At 42.0% G+C, this 24477-nt stretch overlaps 1 protein-coding gene across 1 annotated transcript in view; it reads left to right on the top strand.

Moving 5' to 3' along the window:
- The window catches only part of TTC1 (tetratricopeptide repeat domain 1), a 33811-nt gene extending 21083 nt beyond the window's left edge, over nt 1-12728 (top strand). Inside the window, exons 6-7 of the mRNA XM_050905164.1 lie at nt 3978-4032; nt 12077-12728. Coding sequence (XP_050761121.1) covers nt 3978-4032; nt 12077-12210 — 189 coding nt within the window. The 3' untranslated portion in view covers nt 12211-12728. The remainder of the gene's footprint in view (nt 1-3977; nt 4033-12076) is intronic.
- The last annotated feature ends 11749 nt before the right edge of the window (nt 12729-24477 follow it).

Below are 24477 nucleotides of genomic sequence, written 5' to 3'. Positions count from 1 at the left end.
GGTAGTAGCTCATGTCCGACTCTAGAGGATGGCTAGTTCTATATGTGAGTTTGGCAGACAACTAACTCTGCTAAAGGGAAAAACAGCAACCAGTGAGCAAAAAAAGCCAGCAACCAAAAAGCCCCAAAGTAAACACTTTTATATTGCCTTGGCTTTTTGCAGTCAGACAAGTCCTACTGCAAATGCTAGTGAGAAGGAAAGAAGACGTGGTTCAAGGCAGTGCAGGAATTGGGGCCATCCCTTTTGGCAGCACCCACTGACAAGGTCAGTTTACTGTACTGTGAAACAACCCCACGATGCTTGTTGCATGCATCTAGTTGAGAGCAGGAGAGCACTTTATCACCTAGCTCTTGGCAATGGCTTAATAAATGACAAGCTTGTCAAACATCATTACTGCATGGGTAGTGAATGTGATGGGTCCATCACAGTCTAGAAAAGAGTATTTGTGTTGGCCTTATTTATAGTCTCCTAGCTGAGACTATGGCTTATTTGATCCAGGAATTCAGCCAAGGAGTCTGCTGACGTTTCTAAAGGAAACAATGGGGTTTAGTTTCTGTAGCTTGTAGCCTTTTAGCATTAGACTAGCTGCAGAGTGAGGCCTAGTGTAATCTAGCCAGTTACTTGGTAAAATAGTATTAGTGTATAAGGAGTGCATTTTAGCAGCTCATCATACAAAGGACAACTGTGAAGATCAGACAGATTGTTATGAACCACCAGTCAGGACTCCACAGATTAAGACTTGGGAACGCTGTCAGTAGTTGGTACAAAATGTAAGGAGTTTAAAATACATATATTTTGGCTGATTGGAACCCCCTGAAAGTATAGATACTGTCCTTTATACCTCTTGCAAAACCACAATTTTCTTTCAGTGAGTATGCCTCTAATAATCTCACAAAAGAGCCCTGGCTCGGTAACCAGTGGATATTTGGGCTAGAAGAGAATCATAAACAGTGCTGCTGTTCTTCCTGGCCATCTTTCAGGAATGTTTTAGACTGATCAGTAATTTATTCTTAATTTTTGTAGCTGGGAAGTACAGAGGTTGACTGTTACATATACCTTCTGCTCCTTGACCTCATTTTACTAGGCAGAGGCTTTAGACTCACATGTGGTGCAGAACATTTTGTACGAAATGCCCTCAATTTACACTGCAGTGGGATTTAGGACATTCTGCCCTGAGTTGGTCCTGTTCTTTGTCAGGTTTCAGGGTAGAAGCAATCTTTTGAGACTGAAGCTTAAAACTCCCCTCTTGAAAAATTAAGGAAATACTGACAGCTAGTTTTATACTTTTAAAAATATTTGTAATAAATCTCTAAATTTCATAATAAAAAAACAATTTCAGCTGTAATGTTGACTCCACATGTGGTTAACATATCTAATATGTAGGAGACTAAGAAGCTTTGTTTTATTGTAAGGTAAAGTGCATTGCTCTCTGCAGAAATATCGCAGCATTTTTTCCCCCCTCGCTGGTAATGAAAATGATGCATCAAGAGAATCTGCAAATTAGCTTCATTCACTGTTAGAGCAAATCTTTCTCCTTCCTGTACACAGAAAATATTTCACATACTGCTTTAGGGCATGTCATGATCTTGTTAAATGACAGTTTAAAAATATTAAATACACAGTTGTTCTTTGCTTTGATTCCTGACTTGGTAGCTGCTCTAAAATTTCAGTACTGTTTATATTTCAGGAGTACAGTGCTAGTGTTTTGATTTAAATCCTAGTGTCACACACTTTAGTTATTTTTGACATCTTCAATGCCAGATTAAACAGTTTGAAATTATAATGTTTTGTGGTCAAATAATCCCTATTGATGCTTTCCCAGAAAGTGTTTAATTATATGGTATCAATCTTTAGGTTTTGTTTTTAGCAGATGTGCAACAGTGTTGTGTGAATTTTAGCTTCAGCACAGTTTTTGAGGGATTGGCAGGCCAGATAAATTTATTTACCAAAAGAAGCTGTACTTTGAGGTAAGCATCATAGACACGAGATAAATAGCTGTCCTTACGGACACCTTTCTGTAGATAACTAGCCATTTCTAGAGTGAGAAATTCTGAGTCTCTGCAATAGTAGTATTCAGACAGACAAAACATGGAGTATGTATTTGGGTCAGGGATTTGTGTCTTCATTTCCTGCTAACGCCTGACGTGCAAATGTGAGAGAGAGACTCTTTATATGCCAAACTCGTCCAAGATTGAGCAGATCTCACAACCACAATGCAAACTGAATTTAGAGCCTGGGGATATCCACACATGTTTTCATGCAGGCAGCTTAGGTCCAGATCTGCACCCAACTTAATAAGCCCCTCTGGGTCAGCAGGAGTCAGATGAGGTCTGACTGGGCTAATTAGATCTGGCTCACTGGTGGTGATGCTGGGCCTGGGCTGGTTTCAAGCTTAGCCATCCATGTAGGTCAGCATTCTATTCCTTAGTACTTGTTTTTCTGGGTTTTTTTTCTGGGGTATACCACCTCTCTTCCCCATCACTATAGAAAATGAACTGTGTTCGCCTGTGTTCACCAGTGTATCCGGCACTGAAGAGGAGAGGAGTAGCCAGGCAGCCTTGTCAATGGGCTTTTTCTTGAGGTGAACATCTTATTTCACTGTGGCAGTGATACCAGGATGACAAACCTATCCATGATGACTGGAGCTGTAAATGACAGGAAGGCACAAGATTAGGAAATGAATTCTTTAACTATGTTGAGAAGCCTGTTATCACAAGGGAAGTGTATCAGGAGTGAATTCCACACCTGTTACCATAGTCTGCAACTGTAATTAATTTACTGATAGCACCATTACAGCAGATCTGTCTTACTTGCTATGAGCTCCACAAGAAGACAAACCATAGTTATGCATATAATTGCATGCTGAACTGCCAGAATTATACAGTAATAAGCATAGTATAGAAGCTTGAAATAGTACTTCTGAAAAATATGAAAAAAGATGTATAAAAAGTGACTGTCATTCGTAATGTATTTTGTTTTAATATTGTATTTAACTGATGTATAGAAAATGCAAAATTTAAATGATACGATGGTAAATTTAGTTGTAGTGAATATAAAGTTATAATTAAAAAATGATCATTACAATCATACAGCAAAACACCAGTACTGTGTAAGGATGGAAGATGTCACAGCTGTTCTAGGCATAAATGGGAATCTCAAATCATTAGGAATGCTCATTAGAAACATGTGATAAGTTTGTTTGTGATGGTGCAACAGATTTTAACGCTGGTGCCAGCTCTGAGAAGGGAAAAAGCACGTTAACGAACTGTTACTTGGACTAGTACCTTGCTCAGGATGAACTGTTGGAGTTCTGTCCCCATGATGAACTGCCAAATCAAGGCCCTCATTTCTAATACCCTCTCCTCCTTAGAACTATGCCATATATTGCGTAGTAAGATGCTGGTCATTATTCTAATGTCCTGAAGTTCATAGACAGTTAATTCAGTGATCTTCTGATAAAATATTTGTATTTAGAAGATCTTCATGTTTTCACAGCGCGGGTTTCCCTGAAGTGTGATGCCACTGAGAGCTGACTTTATGATGTTTTCCTCATTACACCTGTGTTTATGTTCAGAAGTCAAATGCTGTGCTTGCTTAGTTCCTCTAGCCTCTCTTACCAAATTTAATGCATGCAGCAGAGGAAACAGGGCTAAAATATACTTTAATTGTAAGTCTCTTAAATTCCATAAGCTTTTCAGTTAAAATGCCAAGCAAACAGATCAGATCTGTTTTTCAGCCGTAAAAATGTATGCCTATGTGAAACCTGCACTTACAAGTTACGACTTACTGTTTATGTGAACTGATGTCATAGGATGAATTACAGGTTTCCAAAATAAGATGAAAGTGTGGTTTGACATAAGGATTCCTTTTAAGCCATAAACAGTGTATCCTGGGTATGTGTGTGAAAATTCCACTAGCTTAACCTACAGTATTATTGAAAGCATGGGTCTGATTCCAATTTTTATTTCTTTCCACAGCGATTACCTAGACAAATTGAAGAGCGGAATGAAAAATTAAAGAAAGAAATGTTAGGTAAGTAGCACGTATGTATAACTTGAATAATAATCTTCATAGTCTACTAGAAAAATAAAAATGCATGAGTAGAATCTCTTGTATAAAATTTAAAGAAGGTAAATCTTAAAGGAAATACTTGTTCTGTGTTAAACAAAACTCTTGATTTCTTCGTAGTTCTGTATTGCTTGGTTTCACCTACAGTAAGTTCTAGGCAAATCATTCTCCCATACAGAAAAGGCTATTATTATTAAATTTAAAGAAAGAATACTCAAGACCTTCTAAAACAATTTAATATTGATGCATGTAAAAGCAGGGTAAAATGGTTTGAAACAGACCAACTGCTCTGCCCTTTCGCTCTGCAAGTAAACCTTCAAAGGAAACATTCCCATGAAAGGGATAAAACAGGGTTTTCACTAAACCTTTACGTAAAAGAAGTCAACCAGCTGTAATAACTGAGCATGTTTAATCTTGTGTCTGAAGAAATAAATTTGGTTCTTTTTGTAGCACTTCCAACCTATAGACCTCCAAGTCTTCATGTTTACCTTGATTTATACAGTATTTCAGTTCTGTTTGTTTGGAGGCTGAATTAGACCTACCTAGTGTTACAAACGGGCATCTGGCCTTGCTGGGAGTGGAATTAGATTTCCTAACTGCATAGCTCATTGTCTCTTGACTTTTTACAACTCTGTACCAAAGAATACTATTGACTCTACTTGTTTGTAGAAAAGAGAATTTAATTAATATAACTCATTTGAATGTATGTGCCCCATCATTGTGTTGTATGGTATTGCTTGGATAATATCTTAACTGGATTGATGTATTTCAAAAGGATAACTACTTAAATAAGATTGCCCAAGCAAGATTGTTTTTCATGTGTAATATTAAGTATAAAGCACTTGCACCACTCTCAGTGTTATGGTTAAACTAACAGTTTTGCGGGGAACCTCCTGCCCAAAAAAAGACTGCTGTCAACATTGTCTACTGTCTCCTAGTTAACAGGGTTTGTTAATTCTTATAGGTTCGGACACTACATAAGCCAATCTGACATTCTGGTGCTTTTTAAAATGAGTTTATTTTTATATAAAATCCACACAAAAAAGCAAGGACAAATGACAGTATAAGATAAAGAGAAACTAACTGTACCTAACCTGTTTCAGAAATAGCTTTCAATAGTTATCTGTTTACTCATTCTAGGTGTGACAAGTAGTAGATGAAATGCTATTTTAAGATGAGTAGGCTTTGAGGGTTTGGGATGGAAAATGGGAAGACAGTGTTTTGCTATTCTGCAGAGAATCAGGTTAAATAAACTAAGTCTGTCTTGCATGCTGTAACACTAATTCTTAAAATATTTGGGAAGAAGAGACTGTTTCAAAGGCTTATGCTGAAGCTGATATTTTTCTTTATTTTTTTTTATTGCTGCGCAGGGAGTCTGATTTGCTCTTGCTTTGTACCTGTTTTGACCTAGTAAAGTTGCAGTGAGGCTTTCTAGAGCTTTACATCATCCGATTCTGTTTCCACTATTGTACTTAGAACAAGCCATAAATAAAGAAGGTTAATTGTGATAGTGCTATAAATAAATGACAAATGCAGAAAATCTCTAGAAGGATCATGCCCATTTGTAGGACATGGGATGGGTTTCAACACAAAGTAATATGAAAACAATTCCTGATCTTTTTTGAACTCTCCCTTTGTACCATTGTTACCAATGTCTAAAGGGCCTCCCTAATCACAAGGGACTATACTGAAACAATAAATCCAGCTTTATAAACTGTCGTTACAAACCTAGTTCTATACTGCTAATTTTTGCCTAGATTTCAGACTAGATGTGATCTTTTTAAAAAGTGTTAATCCAGTGGCAGTTAGGATTTCAGAACTGAACTGGTCTTTGGGGAACTAGTTCAGGCTGTTTATATTGGGATTCTTGAGAAAGGAATCCCCTCTCAATGATGTTACATACATGCAAGGAGATACACTGATGTTTACTGGTGTAAACAGCCAGGAAAACCAGACTGAGTGGGGTAATACAGCGTATAACCCTATGTTCATCCACAACCTTTGCATGTGATAGGATTCATATAAATTGTCACACATATTGTTAAAATTATATGGTGTCAATTGGGCGGGTGATATTTTATTTGTAGCACTGCTTGTGATCACTAGTGTAACACAAATGGAGGATTTTTTCTATAATACAGTCTCTTAATAGAACACTTGAAATTAAGTTAGGAATATGGGCAGTAACTAGACTAATTTTTTTTAAGTGTTATAAAATTCCCTGTATCTTGTCGGTAAGAGAGATAGCAGTGATGTCGTGGATCTAATGATGTAGGCCTGGGAAGGAAATACTTCCCAAGGCTTACAAAATGCTGCTGTTCTGTCTGAGGTCAAGGAAAAAACCTTACAATTGAAGAAGGAGGATTAGATGGAAGTTCTGGAAGGAGTGAAAGATGACAAACTTGATATAGTGTGGTGGCTAAGAGATTTCTTTGGATTGTTTTTGTTGTACAATGTATTTGTTTTAAGCTGTTTCAACTTTTCTTTTTCAAGAACTTTGTTAATGCTATTTACCAACTGGGTACTGTGTCAGAATAGACAATTGCTTGTGGTAATCTGTTAGGAGATTATCTGGCTACTGGTTAAACAGTGCCAGGTGTGCAAGGATTCACTCCTGCCTTCTCACAGGGGAGTCAGCTCAGGAGTCTGGGTTGTACCCCAGATTTTTTGGTTCCAGGAGAGCAAGTCAGATGCATCCTAATAGTTCCAGGCTAGGCCTGGTCCAGGAGCACTGACGCTAAATTTAATCACCCACAAAATCTTTAGAAAGAATGTCACAGTTCATGCTTTGGCTCCTTTGAAGTTTGGCTATTGAACTGAATTCTTACTTTAGTCAATGAATCAGGCAGTAATGTTGTTTTTCTAGGCTTTTATTCTTTCAACTAAAACTAAGTCCTGGTATACCCAACTAACACTGTCACGAAAACTGGAGCTGTGTGCAAACAAACCAAAATAAATGTAGTACGTCTTCCTCCTTCCCCAAGTGTGTTTCCTGTTTTCCAGTGCTACAGCTCATTACCACATAGTTTGTCAGAAGCTGAAACCACTTCTTAAGTGATTGTGTGTAAATAAATCAGAGTACACATTCTTGGCTGGATTTTTCTTCCAGACTACCTAACTATGAATTCTTGTGTGCAAGTGGTAGTGCATGTGATTGATTGAAGTTGATGTCACTAGAAAAAGCATGTTTTGTTGCCAAACCAAGTCCCTTTCTGCTATGTGTTCTGCAGGGGTCTAACTTTTCCAAAGCTGACATTCGTATTTAAATTATTTTCATATTTTCCATTCAGCCTTTGCAGGTTAGTGCTGCCACTTGCCACTGAAGTTTGCTCAGTATGAACTAACCTCTGAGTTTCACATTAAAGAAACCTTAACTTATAGCATACTTTGAAAGTAGCTTTTAAATCCATGTGGCTCTTTCCCTTTATGCTTTCATAACGTGAGCACCCTCTGCCTTAGTAATTGCCCAGGACACGAACATATACTGACCATTTTCTGTGTTCTTTTTTATTTCTCTTCTGACTTTAAAGCCAAAGATTTCCAGCTATTGTGCAACAAGCTAGTCTTGTTTAGAGAAACTATAATTGTCGTGATAACTAGGACCAGCTCCTTTGGGGAGAGGGTGTGAGAAGAGGGGAAGTTCAGAATAGTTTTAGCAAGGTTTAGCAGCTTGGGGGCTGTGACAGCAATAGTTTCCTGCGTGGCTACCGGGGAGCCAAGTATATTGGATATAAAAAAATGGGATGGAACATATGCCAATCTGTGTAACCCATCTTATACACACAGAGTTCATCAAATCTAATTAAAAACTATTGGGACTTTCAGCTTAAGTTATAAATGAGTGCATTCCAGAAAATAGTGAAATGTACTTGATTATCAATGTGATCAGTGGAAAGGCCTATCAGAGCATATCACCTGGGCCTTGCTGCCAATAAGAGATTTTTCCAGCTACTTGAGATCAGCAAAGATATTTATTAGGCTTAGTGCCTAAAGATTTAGTTTCTTTTTTTTTAATACCGAAGGGTATGTTGTATTTGCAGCTAAGCTGCTAAACCCCAATACTGTATATAGGGAGGTCACTTTAAATAGTTCAAACCAGAGCTAATATACAGTTACTTTTAGTTCAGTCCTCACTTACCATTTAGGGAAGGGAAAAAGATTTGCCCTTGCTCTTTTAATTGCTTAAGAAATGTTGTTGGTAATACAGAAAGTTATACAAAGATGAGACCTCATCAGGAAATTTGTCTTTTATCCAAAAAAAATTCTTAACACAAACAATAGCTAGCTTTTCAACTTCCAAACACCACATTAACACTAGCAACTATACTAGAATTATTGCCAGAAAGACTGAATAGCAATTGATTTTGGCTGTTACATCTTAATGTAAATCGTGAGAAATCTTTTCGTGCATCTGCCTTTTGCAACAGGATGTTAAATTGCAGTTTAGGTGAGTAATGAATCACAGACTTCTGAGCCCTAAATTGATTTTTACCAGTTAGTTTTCTTATTAACCTCTGAATATTGCTTTGCTGAAGAAACTTAACATGCTGGAGTTCCAGGTGAAAAGTAAACATTAGGCTCTCTAAAATGTAAAGAACAAGATCTATGAAAATAGGGTCTCGGAGAGGAGAATGTGACCCTGCTAGGGGACAAGTGAGTGTTTGATTGCCGAGAACTCTGTGCCGCTGAGTCACAGCTCCACATGCCTTTTTCCTTCCTTCAAGCACAGCCTCTGTTTTAAGAGAGCTGTTCTTTGGGGGGAGGGGGAGGTTGGACTTCACTACAGATCTTAATTTAGGGATGAAAGGAGAGTGGGGGAGGAGGAAATAGTGCTTTCCTACAATGATGGGTTTATGTGCGCCAAGACAGCAGGAGCAGCGCTTTGGGCTTGAGTTCCCGGAAAAGGCAAGGCTTTCTTCTGCTTCATTAACAATTTATTAAATGTGGCTGCACCAAAAGGCATTGCTGTATGTGGATTTAAGTGATAGAACAGGAAGGTGACCTATGACTGTATTGTTTTAATTATTCAATCACAGTGAGATGAAGAATAAAGTATTAAATATATCATATGGTCTCTAGCTTCTCCCAGAGAGCTGGCGTAGCTACAAGCAAGAATACCAAGGCAGTTGTTCTGTGTTTATTGGCTCTGGTATGACCGGAAAAGAGCCATCGTACTAACTCCAGTTAGAAAAGACCTTTCACAGTTGCCGGAAACAGGCAAACTCGTCTGCCTGCTCCTGAGCCAGCTGCAGTGCCTGGATAACTTGTGAACTGTTTACAACTGACTCTAGCAATGCCAGACTATGCCGGGATTCTTCCACCAGTAGACAAAGACACTTCTCACCCCAAACCTGAAGCTAAGCAATGACCAAATGTTTGTCTAGAAGTACAATAGCAACTATTCATCCCGGTCATAGAGATGCTATGAACAAATTTATAGTTTTATAGCCAAAATGGTTTTAGGATGCAGTATAAAATTATGACCTTAAGAGTTAACTTAGATTAAACAGGGTGTAGCTTAAAAAAAAAACCCAAACACAAACCATCACCAGTACAAAGAAGCTAATCCTAGCTGAGCCACTCACTGGAATGACTTTGGCCAGATCACTCAATCACCTCATCTGTTAATCCACACAGGGGGGGAAAAAAAAAAAATCAAATTGAAGAAAAATTCTGTCTCACCAACTAGCTGCTTTTGTAGGGTAAGGTTGTCTTTTTTTTCCCGTGTGAGGCCACAGAATTTCCATGTTGACTCTCAAAGACCAATCTTGCTTTAAAATAATTACACAAATCTCTGAAAGATACCCAGTTGTGAACCAGCACTTTGATGCAAGATCTTAATTACTTTGGCATATTGAGGAGTACCGTAGTAATGCTGTTAGTTTCTTTATGCGGGACTGAGTTGTTCCTTAGAATAAAATGTATACATTTCTCCCCAGCTATTGTTTCTTTTTGTATTTTCTGTGAATGTGTTCACAAAAGCTCCCCCTGTCCCAATTCAATTTTGGAAATGTGATTGAAAAAATAGCATATTTTGGTTTATGGTGATGGTGTTTAACCTGTCTTGAACTGTTGCCAGATTCTAAGAGGTAAGGGGCATACTTCCATGGGCTAAGTTCAGACTTGGATACAGTTTCTGTTTTGAGCACGGTCACAGGCCTGCAGTGTCATGCAAGGCAAATCTCTTGATCTGTTTGTACTCCATTTGTGCAACATAAATACTGCTTGTCTCTTCCTGTAAAGAACTTACATAGGGCTTTGCTCCTTACGTTTCTGTTCTTTATCACTGCTGTGAATTACTGCTTCAGTATGGCTTAGCAACAAAGCCTGAACTAAACTCTGGCTGGTGCATTGTAGTGAGGCAACTTACTTAATAGCAGGAGTGATGATTGCACTGCTGGGCAGAAACAGCGTTTTCAAACAAACAAAAGAACTTAGGAAAAGCAAAGAAACGAAATGATAAGTGTTCATATGACTTTGCAGTTAGATTCTAATATGTTAGTTTAGAAATAAAGGTGAAGATGACTAGAATAAGAGATGTTTCTCATGACTTAAGATGGCTTGTTGAAAGCACACACGTGCAAGTAGGAATAGGTGTGGCATTTGCACATTTCAGTAACGTGATTGTGACTACTTCAGTTGCTCAGCTGCATTTCCTGTGTGCCAGCTATTGTTGTTGTCACTTTTTCCCCACCATGTGCATGCACAAAACTCCCAGCAAAACAAAATCCATTGCCTTGAAGAATCTAGTAAAGGTAGAAGGCTTTTTGAAAGGTGGTGTGTAGCCTGTGGATGCAAACCTAGGGTAGGCTTCAACTTGTCCAAACTCCTCCTGTTTGTTCTTTGGGAAATTAGTCTACAATTCTGCATTAAAGCCAGGAGGAAAATAATGTTTTTCTTGGAAAACTGACCATCTTCCTCCTTTGTTTTGTCATGCCAGGGGCTTAGTTAGCTTGTGTTTAGCAAACATTGAAGTTGTTACCTCTGCTTCTTGTTTAATTTTATGCATTTTATCTATTCTATAATCTCTATATAGATACGATTTTTTAAAAAGGATGTCCTTTTGTTGCCCTTCCCCTTTTATAGGTGGTAGCAAGATTCCTTTTCTAGAGTCAGAAAGCATGTATGATACATATATATTGATAGAAGCCTTTAGATTTTATTAACTGTCATACCCTATGTATATTTAACAATGCTTGTTAAATAATAGCTGTTTAGAGCTCTTAGCAGTGGTAAGTTAGTCCTGGAGAACTGTAGTTTTGAAAGTGAGTTAATGATGTCATGTCACATAAGGTTTTTGGCAGGCAAAATGGCTGTAAAGTTGTATGCTTCAGGTGGAACTGCTTAGTTTGCAGGTGCAAACACAGTTGCAAGGATGATTTTGTTTTATTTTTCTTCATATCAATATACAGATTTAGAAAGGGACTTTTAATAGTTACAACTGAGCAGTTTGAACTTTGGCTTTCATTGTGTCTTTCGGTAGTCTAGGAAACTGGGCGGTTATAATATTCTTGATTGTTTATAGAGCTGTAGCTGCATCAGAAATGACCAGAACTGAAAGCTTTGTGTTAGAAAATTCAGTGTTGGCAGCTATCAGAGTTATATCCAAGCGTAAGTACAGGGGAGACCAGTGCTTTGTTGTGAGCTGTTAAACTCTTGCTCCTCAAGAGCTTGTAACTCAGGAAATAAGGTGCTTCTGGATAGCTATAACCACATAGCCATGACTGTCTGCAGCCACTGGCTCTTCATCAGGGCTGCCTGACAAACCATTCAGAACCAGCATGGTGATCTGTTTTCAACCCCAAAGCTGACCATAACTACATCACAATTGGGATTTCTTAAATTCATGTGAAGAGCCTAAATATTCAACAAACTGCAGAGATTTCCACAGCATTTACCTTAGATTAGCAGATAAATTAGTAGAGCTGGACTGTGTAGTTGGGCATAATTCAATGGGAGTTTTCCCTCTGCTTAATACCTAACGTGTTATCTCTCCTTTTCACTGTAGGCAAACTGAAAGATCTTGGGAATTTGGTTCTTCGCCCCTTTGGCCTGTCAACAGAAAATTTCCAGATAAAACAGGATTCATCAACTGGTTCATACTCCATCAATTTTGTTCAAAATCCAAACAACAATAGATAACATTAATTCAATCTAGTTCTGCTGGCTTTCAGGCTTCGTGGCCGTGTGCTTGCACGTACCAATAAAAGGATTCAGCAAACATTCTTCACGCTCCCCAACTGAGTATAAGACTCAAGTATATTCATTTCCCTGCTTGTGAAATTATTTACAATGTGGATGTAAAGCAAGTCATTTGACTTCTCTTAGTGATAACTGTGTCCAGTGTGTAATTTATTATTTTTCTTGATTTTTTTTTTTTTCTTCCCTTGCAGTGTTTGGCTTATCCAACAGTCAGGTTCACTATTTTGGCCCATTTAATGCTGGCAACAAAATTCTAGCAAGCAATTCAGTTGAATCAAAATGCCCACGCACCTGTAGCCAAGAACAAAGCCTAATGGTGTCTTGGGAAATTAATGAATCTAGCAGAAGCACTTCTCCACACTCAGCAGGTGGATATGACTGACAGCATGCATGGAAGCAAGCCAGCCTCTTCTGTGGAATAATTTTTCTTTGTAATAAAGGCTTGGTATTTCTGTTGGTTTGGTTTGTGAAGTTCTTGCCTTATTTGAGTCCTTCCCATGGTGGTATTGTTGTTAAAAGTGCTTATAGCCACCCACAAATAACATACTTGCAAGACATTAAGTTGAAGCATTTGATTTTTTTGTCTTGCTTATAGCAATATCAGTAAATTAACTTCAGGCCACCCTTACACCACAGTTTGTTTACTTTTTATTAATTTTTCTGAAGGCAAGGAAATTTTGTGCCTATATATATACACACACACTTTGTAATGGTACCATAAGATTAGTTAAATTTGCTTGTCTGAGATTCATTCATATTATAGATATCCATAATGGGAAACAAGTGATGTTAAAATTGATTGCAGAAGATCTTCATGGTATATTCGACCTTGAAGACTTTGAAGTATCCATCTATATATATAGGTGCTGTTGAAGTAGTTCATTCAGATTTTAGAGAAGGCGTGTCTTTTGTAATTACTACTTACTGGTTTTTATATCGATGCTGAAATGTTTACATTGGAGGCAGATTTTTCAGTTGCTTCCATGCAGATTTCAATATATGATTTAATTAAATAATTAGTAGTGGCTGTCTGTTGGCAATTGGTTGTCATCTTGAATTTATTTCAGGAAGTCTCTTTGTGTGTACTTAAGGACTGAAATTATAGAGCTCCAGTCTTTACACTAACATGCCTGAAAGGAATAGTCTCTGAAGCTGTCTGCAGTGAGTGTGTATTAAGTCTATGGGAATTAAAGTGTCATTGTCAAAAGAAGAGAGAAGCTCTAATTCACAGTGAGGCCTGTGCAGCCTTTAACATCTTCTGCATAATTAAAATGTCACTTGAGTAAATAACAGCAAACAGCCTCTAGGATTTCCACGTGCTGAAACTGTAACTATGCCATGCTTTACTGCAGTAAAGTTTCTGATGTGCAAGGCTGAATTTCCTTTACTAATGAAGTTCGGGCAGACGGGTAGGTGTGTGGATGGGAGGTTTTAAAGAGAGGTTTTGCTCCTCAGAGCAGCCACAGTGCTGCTGGAGCAGGGTTTGCCGGCCAGCGGCTGGGTGTGTCAGACCCCAGTACCCAGGCGGCGGGCTGAGCTTACCCAGGCAATGGGGTACAAGGGAGCGTGCGGGAGAAAAGCGTGCTCACACCCAAGAGGCTGGGCAGCGCTGGATGGGCTAGTTCGCTGTGAAACCACTCTGCTTTCTGAACGGAGCGCTCTAGATTCAGGGAAGGCTTATTGGGTTGGGCAGAGTGTTGGCACTAGTATAAACGTTCATAATCTTTCCTGAAACCTGGAACGCTACGGAGCAAAGGTGTCCAAGCTGCTTCAGAGGAGCCCTGGGCGGAGGCAGTGCTGGGCTGAAGCTCATAAGCTTGGCTTGTGCCCAAACGGAGGCACCCAGGCATGTCTGAATCATGCTTCCCTCGAGCTCCTCGTTCAGCACGGGCCGGGTGGAGGTGTCAGTTCTTGCTGCTGCAGGCTCCGTGCTGCCTGAGAGCGGAAAAAGTGGCTGGCCCTGGAAGCCGTACAGTCCGCCTGCACCGGGAGCCAGGCAGTCCGCTGGCTCTTGAGTTACGGTAGCTAACTTTCCCCAGGGGCTGAAGGGTGGGGAAAGGAGCTCGTGTAGGCTTTCTTCTCATTGACCAACATTAGCACGAGTCCTGCATCACTGAATGTGAAGCAGATCAGGTCTGTGCCCGGCGTTTCACTCAACTGCAACATATACACACACACCCTTAGAACATACATAAATGGAACCACTTTGAAGCTACCATGGATACTTTCAATTTTCTGTATATCTTTGTAATGACCAATTAATTGCTATCTTTACACACACTGTGTGTGTGTGTGTATATTATTTACCAGTGTATGGCTGTTGTGCAAAGTTACAAGCAGTGGCTTTTAGTAACATGCTGCTTGTCTTACAAATGAGCTTAGTGACAGTTTCTTCCTTCCATTCTCTTCCTGCTTCACATCTTTAAAGGGCTGGAGGGCTGCAACTATGCCTTCTTGGGTGGAGGCTGGTTAACTTACTGTGGAAAATAAAAGCACAACAAAACTTTTGAAATTACTACCTGCTGTGCAAACACAACATCAACTAAGTGTGCAACTTCCCTGCTGGATGCCTGATGTGTACCTATAGTTTTAAAATGAAGGGAAGGACAAATGAAGCTGAAGGATGGCAGCTGATTTGCTTTCCACACTTGTGTTTGTAATTTAATTGCATTGTGCGAAAGAGGGGGGTTCGTCTCGCTGGAAATTGGGCACACCATTACTGAGGGCTCAAATCTATAGGTCATACCTACTCAAAGTGCCACTCTTCAGCTAAACCAGAAACCCCTGAAATGTGTTATCTGCCATTACAGCAAGTTCTTCTCTAGGTAAAATTCCAATTAATTGCCTGAAAGAAGTCCTTTTGCATTGTCCAAATCCTGAACAATTGCATTTATTTTGCTTTTTATTTTTAAGGGATTTTCTTTTAATGTCTAAACTAGTCATCACAGCTACCACCAGAAAGGTAATTGGTACTTCCTCCTGGGGTCATTGGCCACAATTCCACCGCAGTGCCAGGGTGTTTTGAGTCACACGTGTTGGGCTTACAACCTCTAATAGGAAAAAAATGTTTTATGAAACATAATCTTTTAAATATAAGTGCTCTTAAACCAACAAGTTCCATGCTAATTTGTTCCAATAGTTACTCACCCTTATTGTAACAAGCATGTGCCTGTTTTCCACTTTGAGTTGTCTGTCCTCAGCTCCCAGCCTTTGTTCCTTCCTTCTTACTCTGCCTGCAAAATAAACGTTTTAGTACCCGGCCTTTTCTCCCTGAACATGTTTCCATAGTAATGAAGGGGCCTGTTGGTCTTCTCCATAAGCTGAAGAGACAGGGCTGCTTTAAGTTTCTCCCTACAAAGACCTTTCTCCAGGATTTCCATAATGTTTGTGTCTCAGACCTTCCATTTTTGGACATTTAGGAAGGGACATCAGAACCGACACCGAGGTTTGTCTCCCTTCTGCTCTCTACAGAAGGCATGACATTCTTACTCACTTCTTTGTTGATACCCTCAAAGACTGTCTTAACCCTTTTGGCAACAGATGAGCTAAGTTTTAGACCTCCCCTCAGCCTTTTCTGAGATAGCTGAGATGATACAGACTCCCCTTTCCTGCAGCTGTGGACAATGTTTTCTTCCTTGTGTTAATGCAGCTAAATGCAAAATTAAGTCACACTTTGTTTGGCAGGCCTGGCTTACTGAGCAATGTATGTTTTTCTGTGTTTTTTCCCACCATGCTGTTGCTTACCAGCGTTTTCAGGAGTGACTTTAGATTTGCTTCTCAATCACTGATGAAAGTGTCAGATAGTACGAAGTCTAGCAGTGATTTGAGCAGAATCTCACAGGAAACATCCCTGTTTGAAGGACAGTGGCAAACTGTGAGATCTGTCAGGGAGACAATCCATGTGTGCATCATTTATTTTATATTGTAGATAGTTAGCTGTAAATATTGCGTATACTGCAGCGTGCCGGGCCAGGTGATACGTCTTTATAAGCAGACTTACTAAGCCTGGTTGAATGACAAGGTCTATTTTTGATGGATTTTAATTGCATGTTTGCTTTTAATTCTTTGTTAATGGATTTCTGATCGTGTTTTCAGATTCCTATCCCTGATGTCAGATTAACCAGCTTATATTTCCCTGGGTTGTCATCTTTGCCCTCTGTTGCTTCACTGACCTGTCTCTGTATCCAGCATACGTTAAAGGCAAAGTGGGTGAGCCAGCTGGCCGTTTTAGTGAAATATCTGGGCTTATTTTCAGTCCTGTTACTGTTCTGCCTGGTTGCTAACAGGATGGCAAATACATCATCCCACTTGCTTTGAATTGAGAAATACCGAACAGCAGGACTTTTATGGTCTGCAACAGGCCCCCACCGCATTTTGAGCACTGCTTTTGTTCCTAATAGATTAAAATTTCTCTTATATCTTCCTTATCTTTGTTAGTCATGTCTTTTTTAAGCTTTCCTTATCAAGATTGTATTCTCTTACATCAAGTTTATAGCAGCTACCTATTTTGTCTTCCCATATGCATTGTTTTTATTTTTTAATTGCTGCCTTCATATCACTGTTGAACCTCCGGGTTGTATAGCCAAAGATGACCTCATTTTGTAGTTTTAAAAAAAAATTATATTTCCTTTGTCTAGCATCTTGGAAATTTACATTTTTCTTTTTCATTTTCTTATTTCTAGTCAAGTTTACCCAATTTTTCCTTCTAGTTTTATGTTCTTTAAAGCAGGGATAGAAATGGAAAAAACATATACATTTAGATGTGGGTAGATGTGCATAGATCTGTGGGTAACTCCAGACTCTCTGTCTATAACCACCACCTTCCAGGACACTGATTTTTGTCTCTAGACATTATAATATGGCTCAAAGTAACATATCCAGGATCTCATATTAGAAAGCCATTCTAGAAATAATTTTAGGAAACTCAGAGTGCCCAGTATGTCTCCAGCAGTTTATCTTTTCATTACAAGGGTGCTTGAAAAGTAGCTCATCTGTCTTCTGGTGGGCCCTTTAGTCCTGTTTCCTGAGCTTTATCATCACGCTCGTTGATATGGGCTTGGTAGCTGTTTTAGTCTACAGTATTTAAAATTGCTGCTACTTCTCCCTCTACTTACTCTGCCCTTCCTGAATAGGTAATACCCAGTAATTGCCAGTCCAGTCATTTAAGTCATTCCACTACATTACCATATTCTAAAGCTTATATCATTATTTTTTTCTCATTTGTGAGACTGTGCAAACCATCTTATTGTACGGGAATATTAGGAGTAAGAATGAGGAACTAGAAACCTCTGTGTGCCCTCTGATAATTCAGTATGGGTTATTTACAACACTAAATTTCAGATTATATCACTTTTGTTACCTCTACCTCTTCATGTGTGATGCAAGTGGGATACCCACGAGAGATGTCTTCACCCTCTAGTTCTCTGCCACCACTCAAGCCAGCTCCACCTCCTGAATCAAACTTGGACACAGAGAAAGTTCAGAGTGGGTGTTTGCATTAGCAAAAAAACCTAAATTACTAAAAATCCAGCCGGTGAGCGGCCCCAGCAGGGCTGGACTCAGCCCACTCAAGATGACCTTCCCCACGATGGAGCTCTCCATGCCATAAATCCAAGATGTGCAGTGAAGTACGGCCATTTCCAGCATCTGTCTTCATTTATTCAAGGGATTGGAAGAATCGCTGAGGTTTTATAAATAACTTTACAGGGTCCCCGTAGTGTCCCATACTCAGCAATTCAATCTGTTCTCCTTTTTGTGGTTATCCCTGGCAGCAGACACTTGCTGGGTCTCTGTAACCTGCCCAGCCTTGTAGCTGCAGCTTGCATTTCTGCACTTGCACCGCCATGCTCGGCAGCGGCCGACCTGCAGGGCTTCCGAATCGACATTTCACAGAGCTCTAAGGTGTGTACACAGGTTCCTGAGACAGCAAACGCTCACTTAGCCCCAGAAGAGGCCTTGTCTTACCGTCTCCTCAGCAAAGCACAGCCATCCGCCCAGCTACAGAGAAGGTGTCAAAACCCTGTTTGTTTTCATTTGATGTCCCTTTGCTGCAGCGGGAGGTGGGATGCCCTGAGAAGGTCTCTTCCCCTAAACATTCACTCTGCCACACCTTGCCACATAACCTCGTGAGCAAACCCAACGCAGCATCACGGCCAAGTCGGCAGAGGAACAAACCCAGGGTCGTTTCCGTTACCGTGCAGCGGACGCCCTTTTGCTTTTTGCTCTTTCTGCAGCGTGCGAGGCCGCGTCCCCTCTTTCCACCACCACCTTGCTCCTTCCCGCCTGCTCTTGCCTTTCAGCTCCTCGATGAGGAGATGCGCTGGGTCTGCCACCTCTGCGCGGTCTTGCCTCCCCTCGACGCCCGGCATTAAACCACAAACTGAGGTGGGCTCCCTCAGCTGCGGCTGCCAACCCGCACGGGCCGTGCCAGCTCCACTCCCTACGGCTCCGCTGCCATCACCGAGCATCCCGGGGAGCACATCCTGGCTCGCTCTCGCTTCTCCTCCCCCTTCTCCCAGGTCTTCTCCAGGACCAGTGCCTCCGCTAGCAAATTAACCCGGCTCCATCGAGCAATGAACTATCACTTTAGCCCACGTGTGACCATCAGACCACGGCCGCTGCCCTCAGTGGCAGACTGGCAGGCAGCTCGGCTGCACCGCACCTGGCACAGCTGCCTGCCCTTAACTGGCATTACCGGAGTGCCCAGCTCTGAGGCAGGTGCTATAAAATGCAGGACAGCCCAACCTGTTGCAAATCAGGAGTAACCAGCAAAGCAAGGTCCATCAGTGTCCCCTAGGAAAAGAATAAACTCAGGTCCACAAGATGAGCTCAGCTTGCGGGGCACCCTCAAGGGGCATAAAACATCGGTGCCCGGACCCACGCAGGCTCTGCCAAACCCCCGGGAGCGTGGTGCTTCTGCGAAAGGCTGCTTGGGCGAAAGCAGTTTTTTCCAGCTAATTCTGGATTCTGACTGTGAGAATCCTAAGGCCTGGCCTTCAGAGGAGCTGAACACGTGTAGTTCCCTCAACCTCGCCAAAGATTTGGGGGATTTAGCATCTCTCAAAAGAAAAAAAATAAGTTCTCCATTCACATCGTAAGATCTGTCTCCCAAGACACCAGCCCCAAGCGAGGCAGCAGGAGGCAACACTCTGGAGTTCAGAAAAGAGGCCGTGGGACTGACGTATGCCATGCCCATGACTGACTTACGGTAAGCACAGCGCTGCCGATCCCCTCCTGCCAGCGATTAAGCAGGGATCTGAAATTCTCTCAGCTCATCGCGTTGGGATATTTAGGATTTGATAAAGCATGAAGCTTTGAAGCTGAATCCTTCCTTCCCCGATTAGCACATTTCAGCACAAAACTTCCTTGAGATCTAGCTGCCTCTGATGAGCACAGACATAGCCCGAGAGAAAGGAGAAGCTGCTGGCCACCAGTTCCTAGGCTTTAATTAGCTGTGTTATTCCCAAGGGATTATTGCAACAGCCAAGCTCTGTTGCTGGCTGCTGCAGCCAAGAACCAATTATATCGAAGTGCCACCTCTTTTCAACAGTAGGTAGAGATGTGTAGGGGCACATTTAATGTGCAGCATTAATACGTTGCTCATTCACAAGCTTTCCCTGTTTGGAAGAATCCCAGCATTTTCTTGTGCAGCAGCTTAATTTTTTTTAAACCTGTGCAGCCTCCTGCTCAAAAGGATGTAATTGCTGGGGAGTATCTTTTATCGGCAGAGGCTCTGGTCAGCCCGTTTGTCTGCCGAGGCACAGTAAATTGTCAGGCTTTTGGCTGCCATGGCATTAGGCCAGAGTCATTACAGCCTACCCTGACAAAGCAAAGTCCTTTATAGATTAAAGGTCCTAAACCAACTGAAAACTATTAACCACATCTTTCTGATTCTGCATGTTCAGTGGTTATCCCCCAGTTGGAAACTTCACCATCTGCAGCTACAACTCCAGCCTGGAGTACCCATACCTGCCCATTTCTCATCTGCCGGTTCTCCAGAAGGATTTACAAAGCCAGTATTCCTTAAGCGGATGCAGCAGATGTAGGTTTGCCTTTCCTAGCCCGACTGAGACTGATACTCTGGTCCTGGCTCCCAGTACTGCCTGCACCACATCCGGCAGCTCCCTGCAGTGACTGGGCGGGCGCTGGTCTCTGGGTGCACAAGTGTGGGTCCCCCGCGGCTGCTGGCCAAGAACGTGACCCTCCACCAGCCACAGCAAATGAGACTCCAAGTGCTCAGGCATTAGTGGTGCCCGTTCATCTGGGATAAACACACATTGGCGGGCAGGTTTTTTCTGTTCCATTTCTAACTCTGGCATGTGAAATGCAGCCCATCCCCAGTCCAGCGCTGAGCGCAGCGGTGCGGGAGGTGTTCCTGAGCAACACCCTCCCTGCAGACTGACGCATCGGTGAAGTGAGATGTCAGGAAGAGGGGGGGAAATGGTATTATCTAGTCTAGGCAGTAGCTCTGTGCCTGGCTGCTGGAATAGCTTCCTAAATGTATTCCTAGAGTGGTGCTGGCGAGTGCCAAGCAATAAAACGGGCCCCTGGAGAGGCAGCGGGGCTGTGGGCTCTGCTTGCCTAATTGCATTTGAGCACAGCTTCTCACAAGTGCATCTTTCTTTATCTCGGTGAAGACTGACACGTTTCCATTAGCTTATTTGGCTGTGGCACTCCATCATGGGGCACTTTTCTACCTAAGGAGGAACTGCAGTATTTGGAAACTTCGGGAAAGGAGGAGGCTGGAAGCGGACAGATTTACTGCCTATGGCTACAGCCCCTGACCTGCCCTTGAAGCGACAGTTCTGTCTGTGCCCAAATGTACTTGTGTGTCCCTGCTCCAAGCTCAAATACAGCTGAGGCCACGGTACTTGCAGCCAGCAGCAAGTTTACTAAGCCAAGATGCGACCGATGGCTTCTGATAGGATTTTGCAGCATTAATGAAAAGGTGTATGACGTACGGCTACCCCAGCCCCTGTTCTCACGGCTCATTCGCACTGTTGTCTTTGTAAAGGCAAACAGAGCAAACTGAGTGAATCATGAGAGGATTATCCATATCTATCTGTGCAGTATTAGTATTTCTGGGATCTTATATTTAGCATGGTCCAGTATTCATCCTTTTACACTCTAGAGCCCCCAGCCTCTGATGGCTCAGAGTGCTTCAATGTTCAAATGAGCCCTCCAGCAGGCACAGCCTTAGTTTAATGACGAAGACAACCACGTTTGGAAATTCCAGTCCTTAAGCTCTTAAGGTGCGGAGCTCTTAGCTGAAAATCTGGATTTCAAAATTAGACCTACCCCTCCTGGGCTTTGAATGTTTACCCCAAATTCAGAACACCCCAAAAACGTCCGCAGGGGTGTTCAGCCTGCCCAGTGTGGAGCACCCACAGCTTGTGCTCCAAACCCAGAAAAGGAGTAAAAACAAAGACCACAGAAACACTCAAGGGAAAAGCAGGAGCAGAATCATGAAAACAGGCTACAGAATGCGAATAAAAACCAGCTGCCAAGCACCATATGAACCAGCAAACAACGCGATCCTTTTCCTACTGCCACCCAGCACATGCTGAAGCTCACCGTGCTCTGCCTTCAGCAAGCCCTGACTCCACTCGCCCTCCCTGCATGAAGAGGGAGAACGACAAATCCCCCTACGAAGACTTGAGCAAGAACAAGTGAGCAAGAGAAAAAAAAAAAAAAGACGACAGTGCGAGGCAGTTGATACCAAGGCCATATGCACACGGGCTCGTTTCTGCCCCGGCAGTTGCTTAGAGGCCTGCTGGTACTGCTGCGTCGTGCTGCTGACAGTCTCTTTGCGCACTCGTTAGCATTTGGCAATTTGAGCATTGCTTTACCTTTGATTGAGCAGAGGGATGAGCTGCTTTTCAAAATGGCTCACGTTCTCTGCTCACTACGGGTGCTCCTCGCAATGCACAACCACACCTCACGCGTCAGAGAATCGTTCCAGCCTGGTGGCATTCCCAACTTTCCGGAAAGTGCAAAAGCATGAGAAGAACCTCACCATACAAATCTCAGCAGCCCCTTGCACTCTTAGCAGCCTTGGAGGATACTGTCAGTCGGGGAGATTAGCCCAGGGAGCACAAAGGTAATGCGAGAGTATCCCTTGTGTGATTTCCTCAACCGCAGATGAGGCTTCAGGCAGGTGACTGCTTGCATCCTCACACTGCGCTCCTCACCACACAATGCTTAAAAATAACGAGTATGTGACAGTGTCTGAATTTACTACTACACCTCTGTTACTGATCTACCCAATTCCCTTAAGAAATCTGCCCATTGGTCTCGCTCTAAAAGGAATCTTACTTCTCTGGTCCAATCCCTCACATTTTAGCTGGCAAGCTATCACAAAGCCCTCCTGCGCCAGGAGCTGCACTGAGCAGCTGCTCCGTGCACTTTTGCCCTCATTAAGTATCACCCTTTTGATGCTTCAGGGCAGCAGTAAACACTATTACTGAGCGGCATTGTGTAGGACTGGCTTCATCGCTGAAGGTTGGGTTACTTTTATACTTTTGTCACCGAACTACTGGAGTGAAGATTAATCAATGGAGTAATTGCAGAACTCTGAAATCTGTCTGGCTAACCTCTCTTGTGGGCTTCACAGTCACGCAGCAAATCCAGCAGGCTCCCACAGCGAGACGCTACCAACACAATGTCACAAAGGAAAAGCCATTAGTGAGCAATTACATTTCAGCAGGATTTCCCCTCTCCACCACAGCCTAATGAGGATAACCAATTCAAGAGGAACGGCTGCAAGAATGAATGAATAATGAGAGAAAGAGGATGGGAGTTCCTGTAATCCGGACAGAATAAGAAACAACCCCGTGAAGGAAAAGAAAAACACATATGTTGGAGCTCTGCAAGCAACAGACAGATGTGGACATTTGCTCACAGTTACAAGAGGCACCAACTGGTTTCCAAAGCATCAGAGAGGCCCAGGGCCAAAACAACAGTCACTACAGACAGTGTACATGCACATGATCACTCCAGAAGTTAATTCAATTTTTGGGAAAGACTTCTGACTATCAACAACAGGTCACTGCAACAAAACACCTTACTTACAAAACGGTTAGTACCTCTGTATCACCCACTAGTTCCTGGCATACTGTACACCATAAAAAAATTAAAGCTTCCTTGAAATAAGAACTTCCTAGAAATCAAGTTTACCTGAGCAGCTTATTTTTTGTTTAACCTAGGAGCTTAACTAAAATTAGGGTATCTTTTTTTTTACAGTAATAAAAATGCAAGTGGAAAAAAAATCTATATAAATGCTACCTTCTATGTAATGGGAGAGTGCAGCTCTACAGATTCTGCCATTTGAAGAAATACTTGCCGACGTGGCCCTCCTTTGACCGCAGTGCTGGCGACGGAGAGCTCCAGTACGGGAGTTGGCTGTTACAGCACAACTTGCTCCCCCTCCTGTAGGGCACCATGGCAAGATAACACAACTCAGTGCAAGGCGTTTCCTCCCTAAATGGAGAAATACCCAATTACACTTACCTGCAATGGACAGACTTGTCTGAAACTGTTACTATTGCAGTAAAAGCCAAAGAAAAGCTCAGCAGGCAGCGTGCAGGTATTCAAAGGCCCAGCACTTTCTGTGTTTCAGCTGCTTTGTGCCTTGCTGCTGCTGCTGCGACAGCACGGACCTTGTCTGCTCGCAGTGAGAATCGCTCTGCCCAGCAGAGCTGGGGGAGCCCTGAGCTCGCCCCCAGCTCTGCAGCTCGCTCGGCACTCACCGACTGCGCTGGAATCGCATCTGCAAGGGGCAGCAAGCTCTTCCCATGACATCCACCTTCCTCCTTTAACCAGGACTTAGTGTGTCTCAGTTGCAGCCATGGAATAGAGCCATCAGGGCTTCTTTTTATCTGTCTCCACAACATACCCATAATCTTTTCTTGCTAATTACACAAGAAAAAGAAAAGTTTTTTCCTATTGCTTGTGGGAAGCATCCGGCTGGTTGTGCATGACTTGGTATCTTCTAGCCACTGTGGTGAAAGGTAAGGTTGGATAGAGACTTGTCCACGTGACAGACTTCCAGCAGTGGACTAGTAACCTCAGTTTAATCTTTGTTTAATTCGGAAAAAACATTTTTAACATAAATCAAAGGCTTTTGGGCCAAGGACCAATAAAACAAGAAAGTTAAGACATCAAAACATTATTCAACATTTTTTCCCTTTAAAAGAGCACTGAAAAAAA

The sequence above is a fragment of the Gymnogyps californianus genome, chromosome 14 (genome assembly GCF_018139145.2).
Source record: "Gymnogyps californianus isolate 813 chromosome 14, ASM1813914v2, whole genome shotgun sequence".
Taxonomy (NCBI): Eukaryota; Metazoa; Chordata; class Aves; order Accipitriformes; family Cathartidae; genus Gymnogyps; species Gymnogyps californianus.
This window is presented reverse-complemented; position numbering and strand designations above follow the sequence as displayed.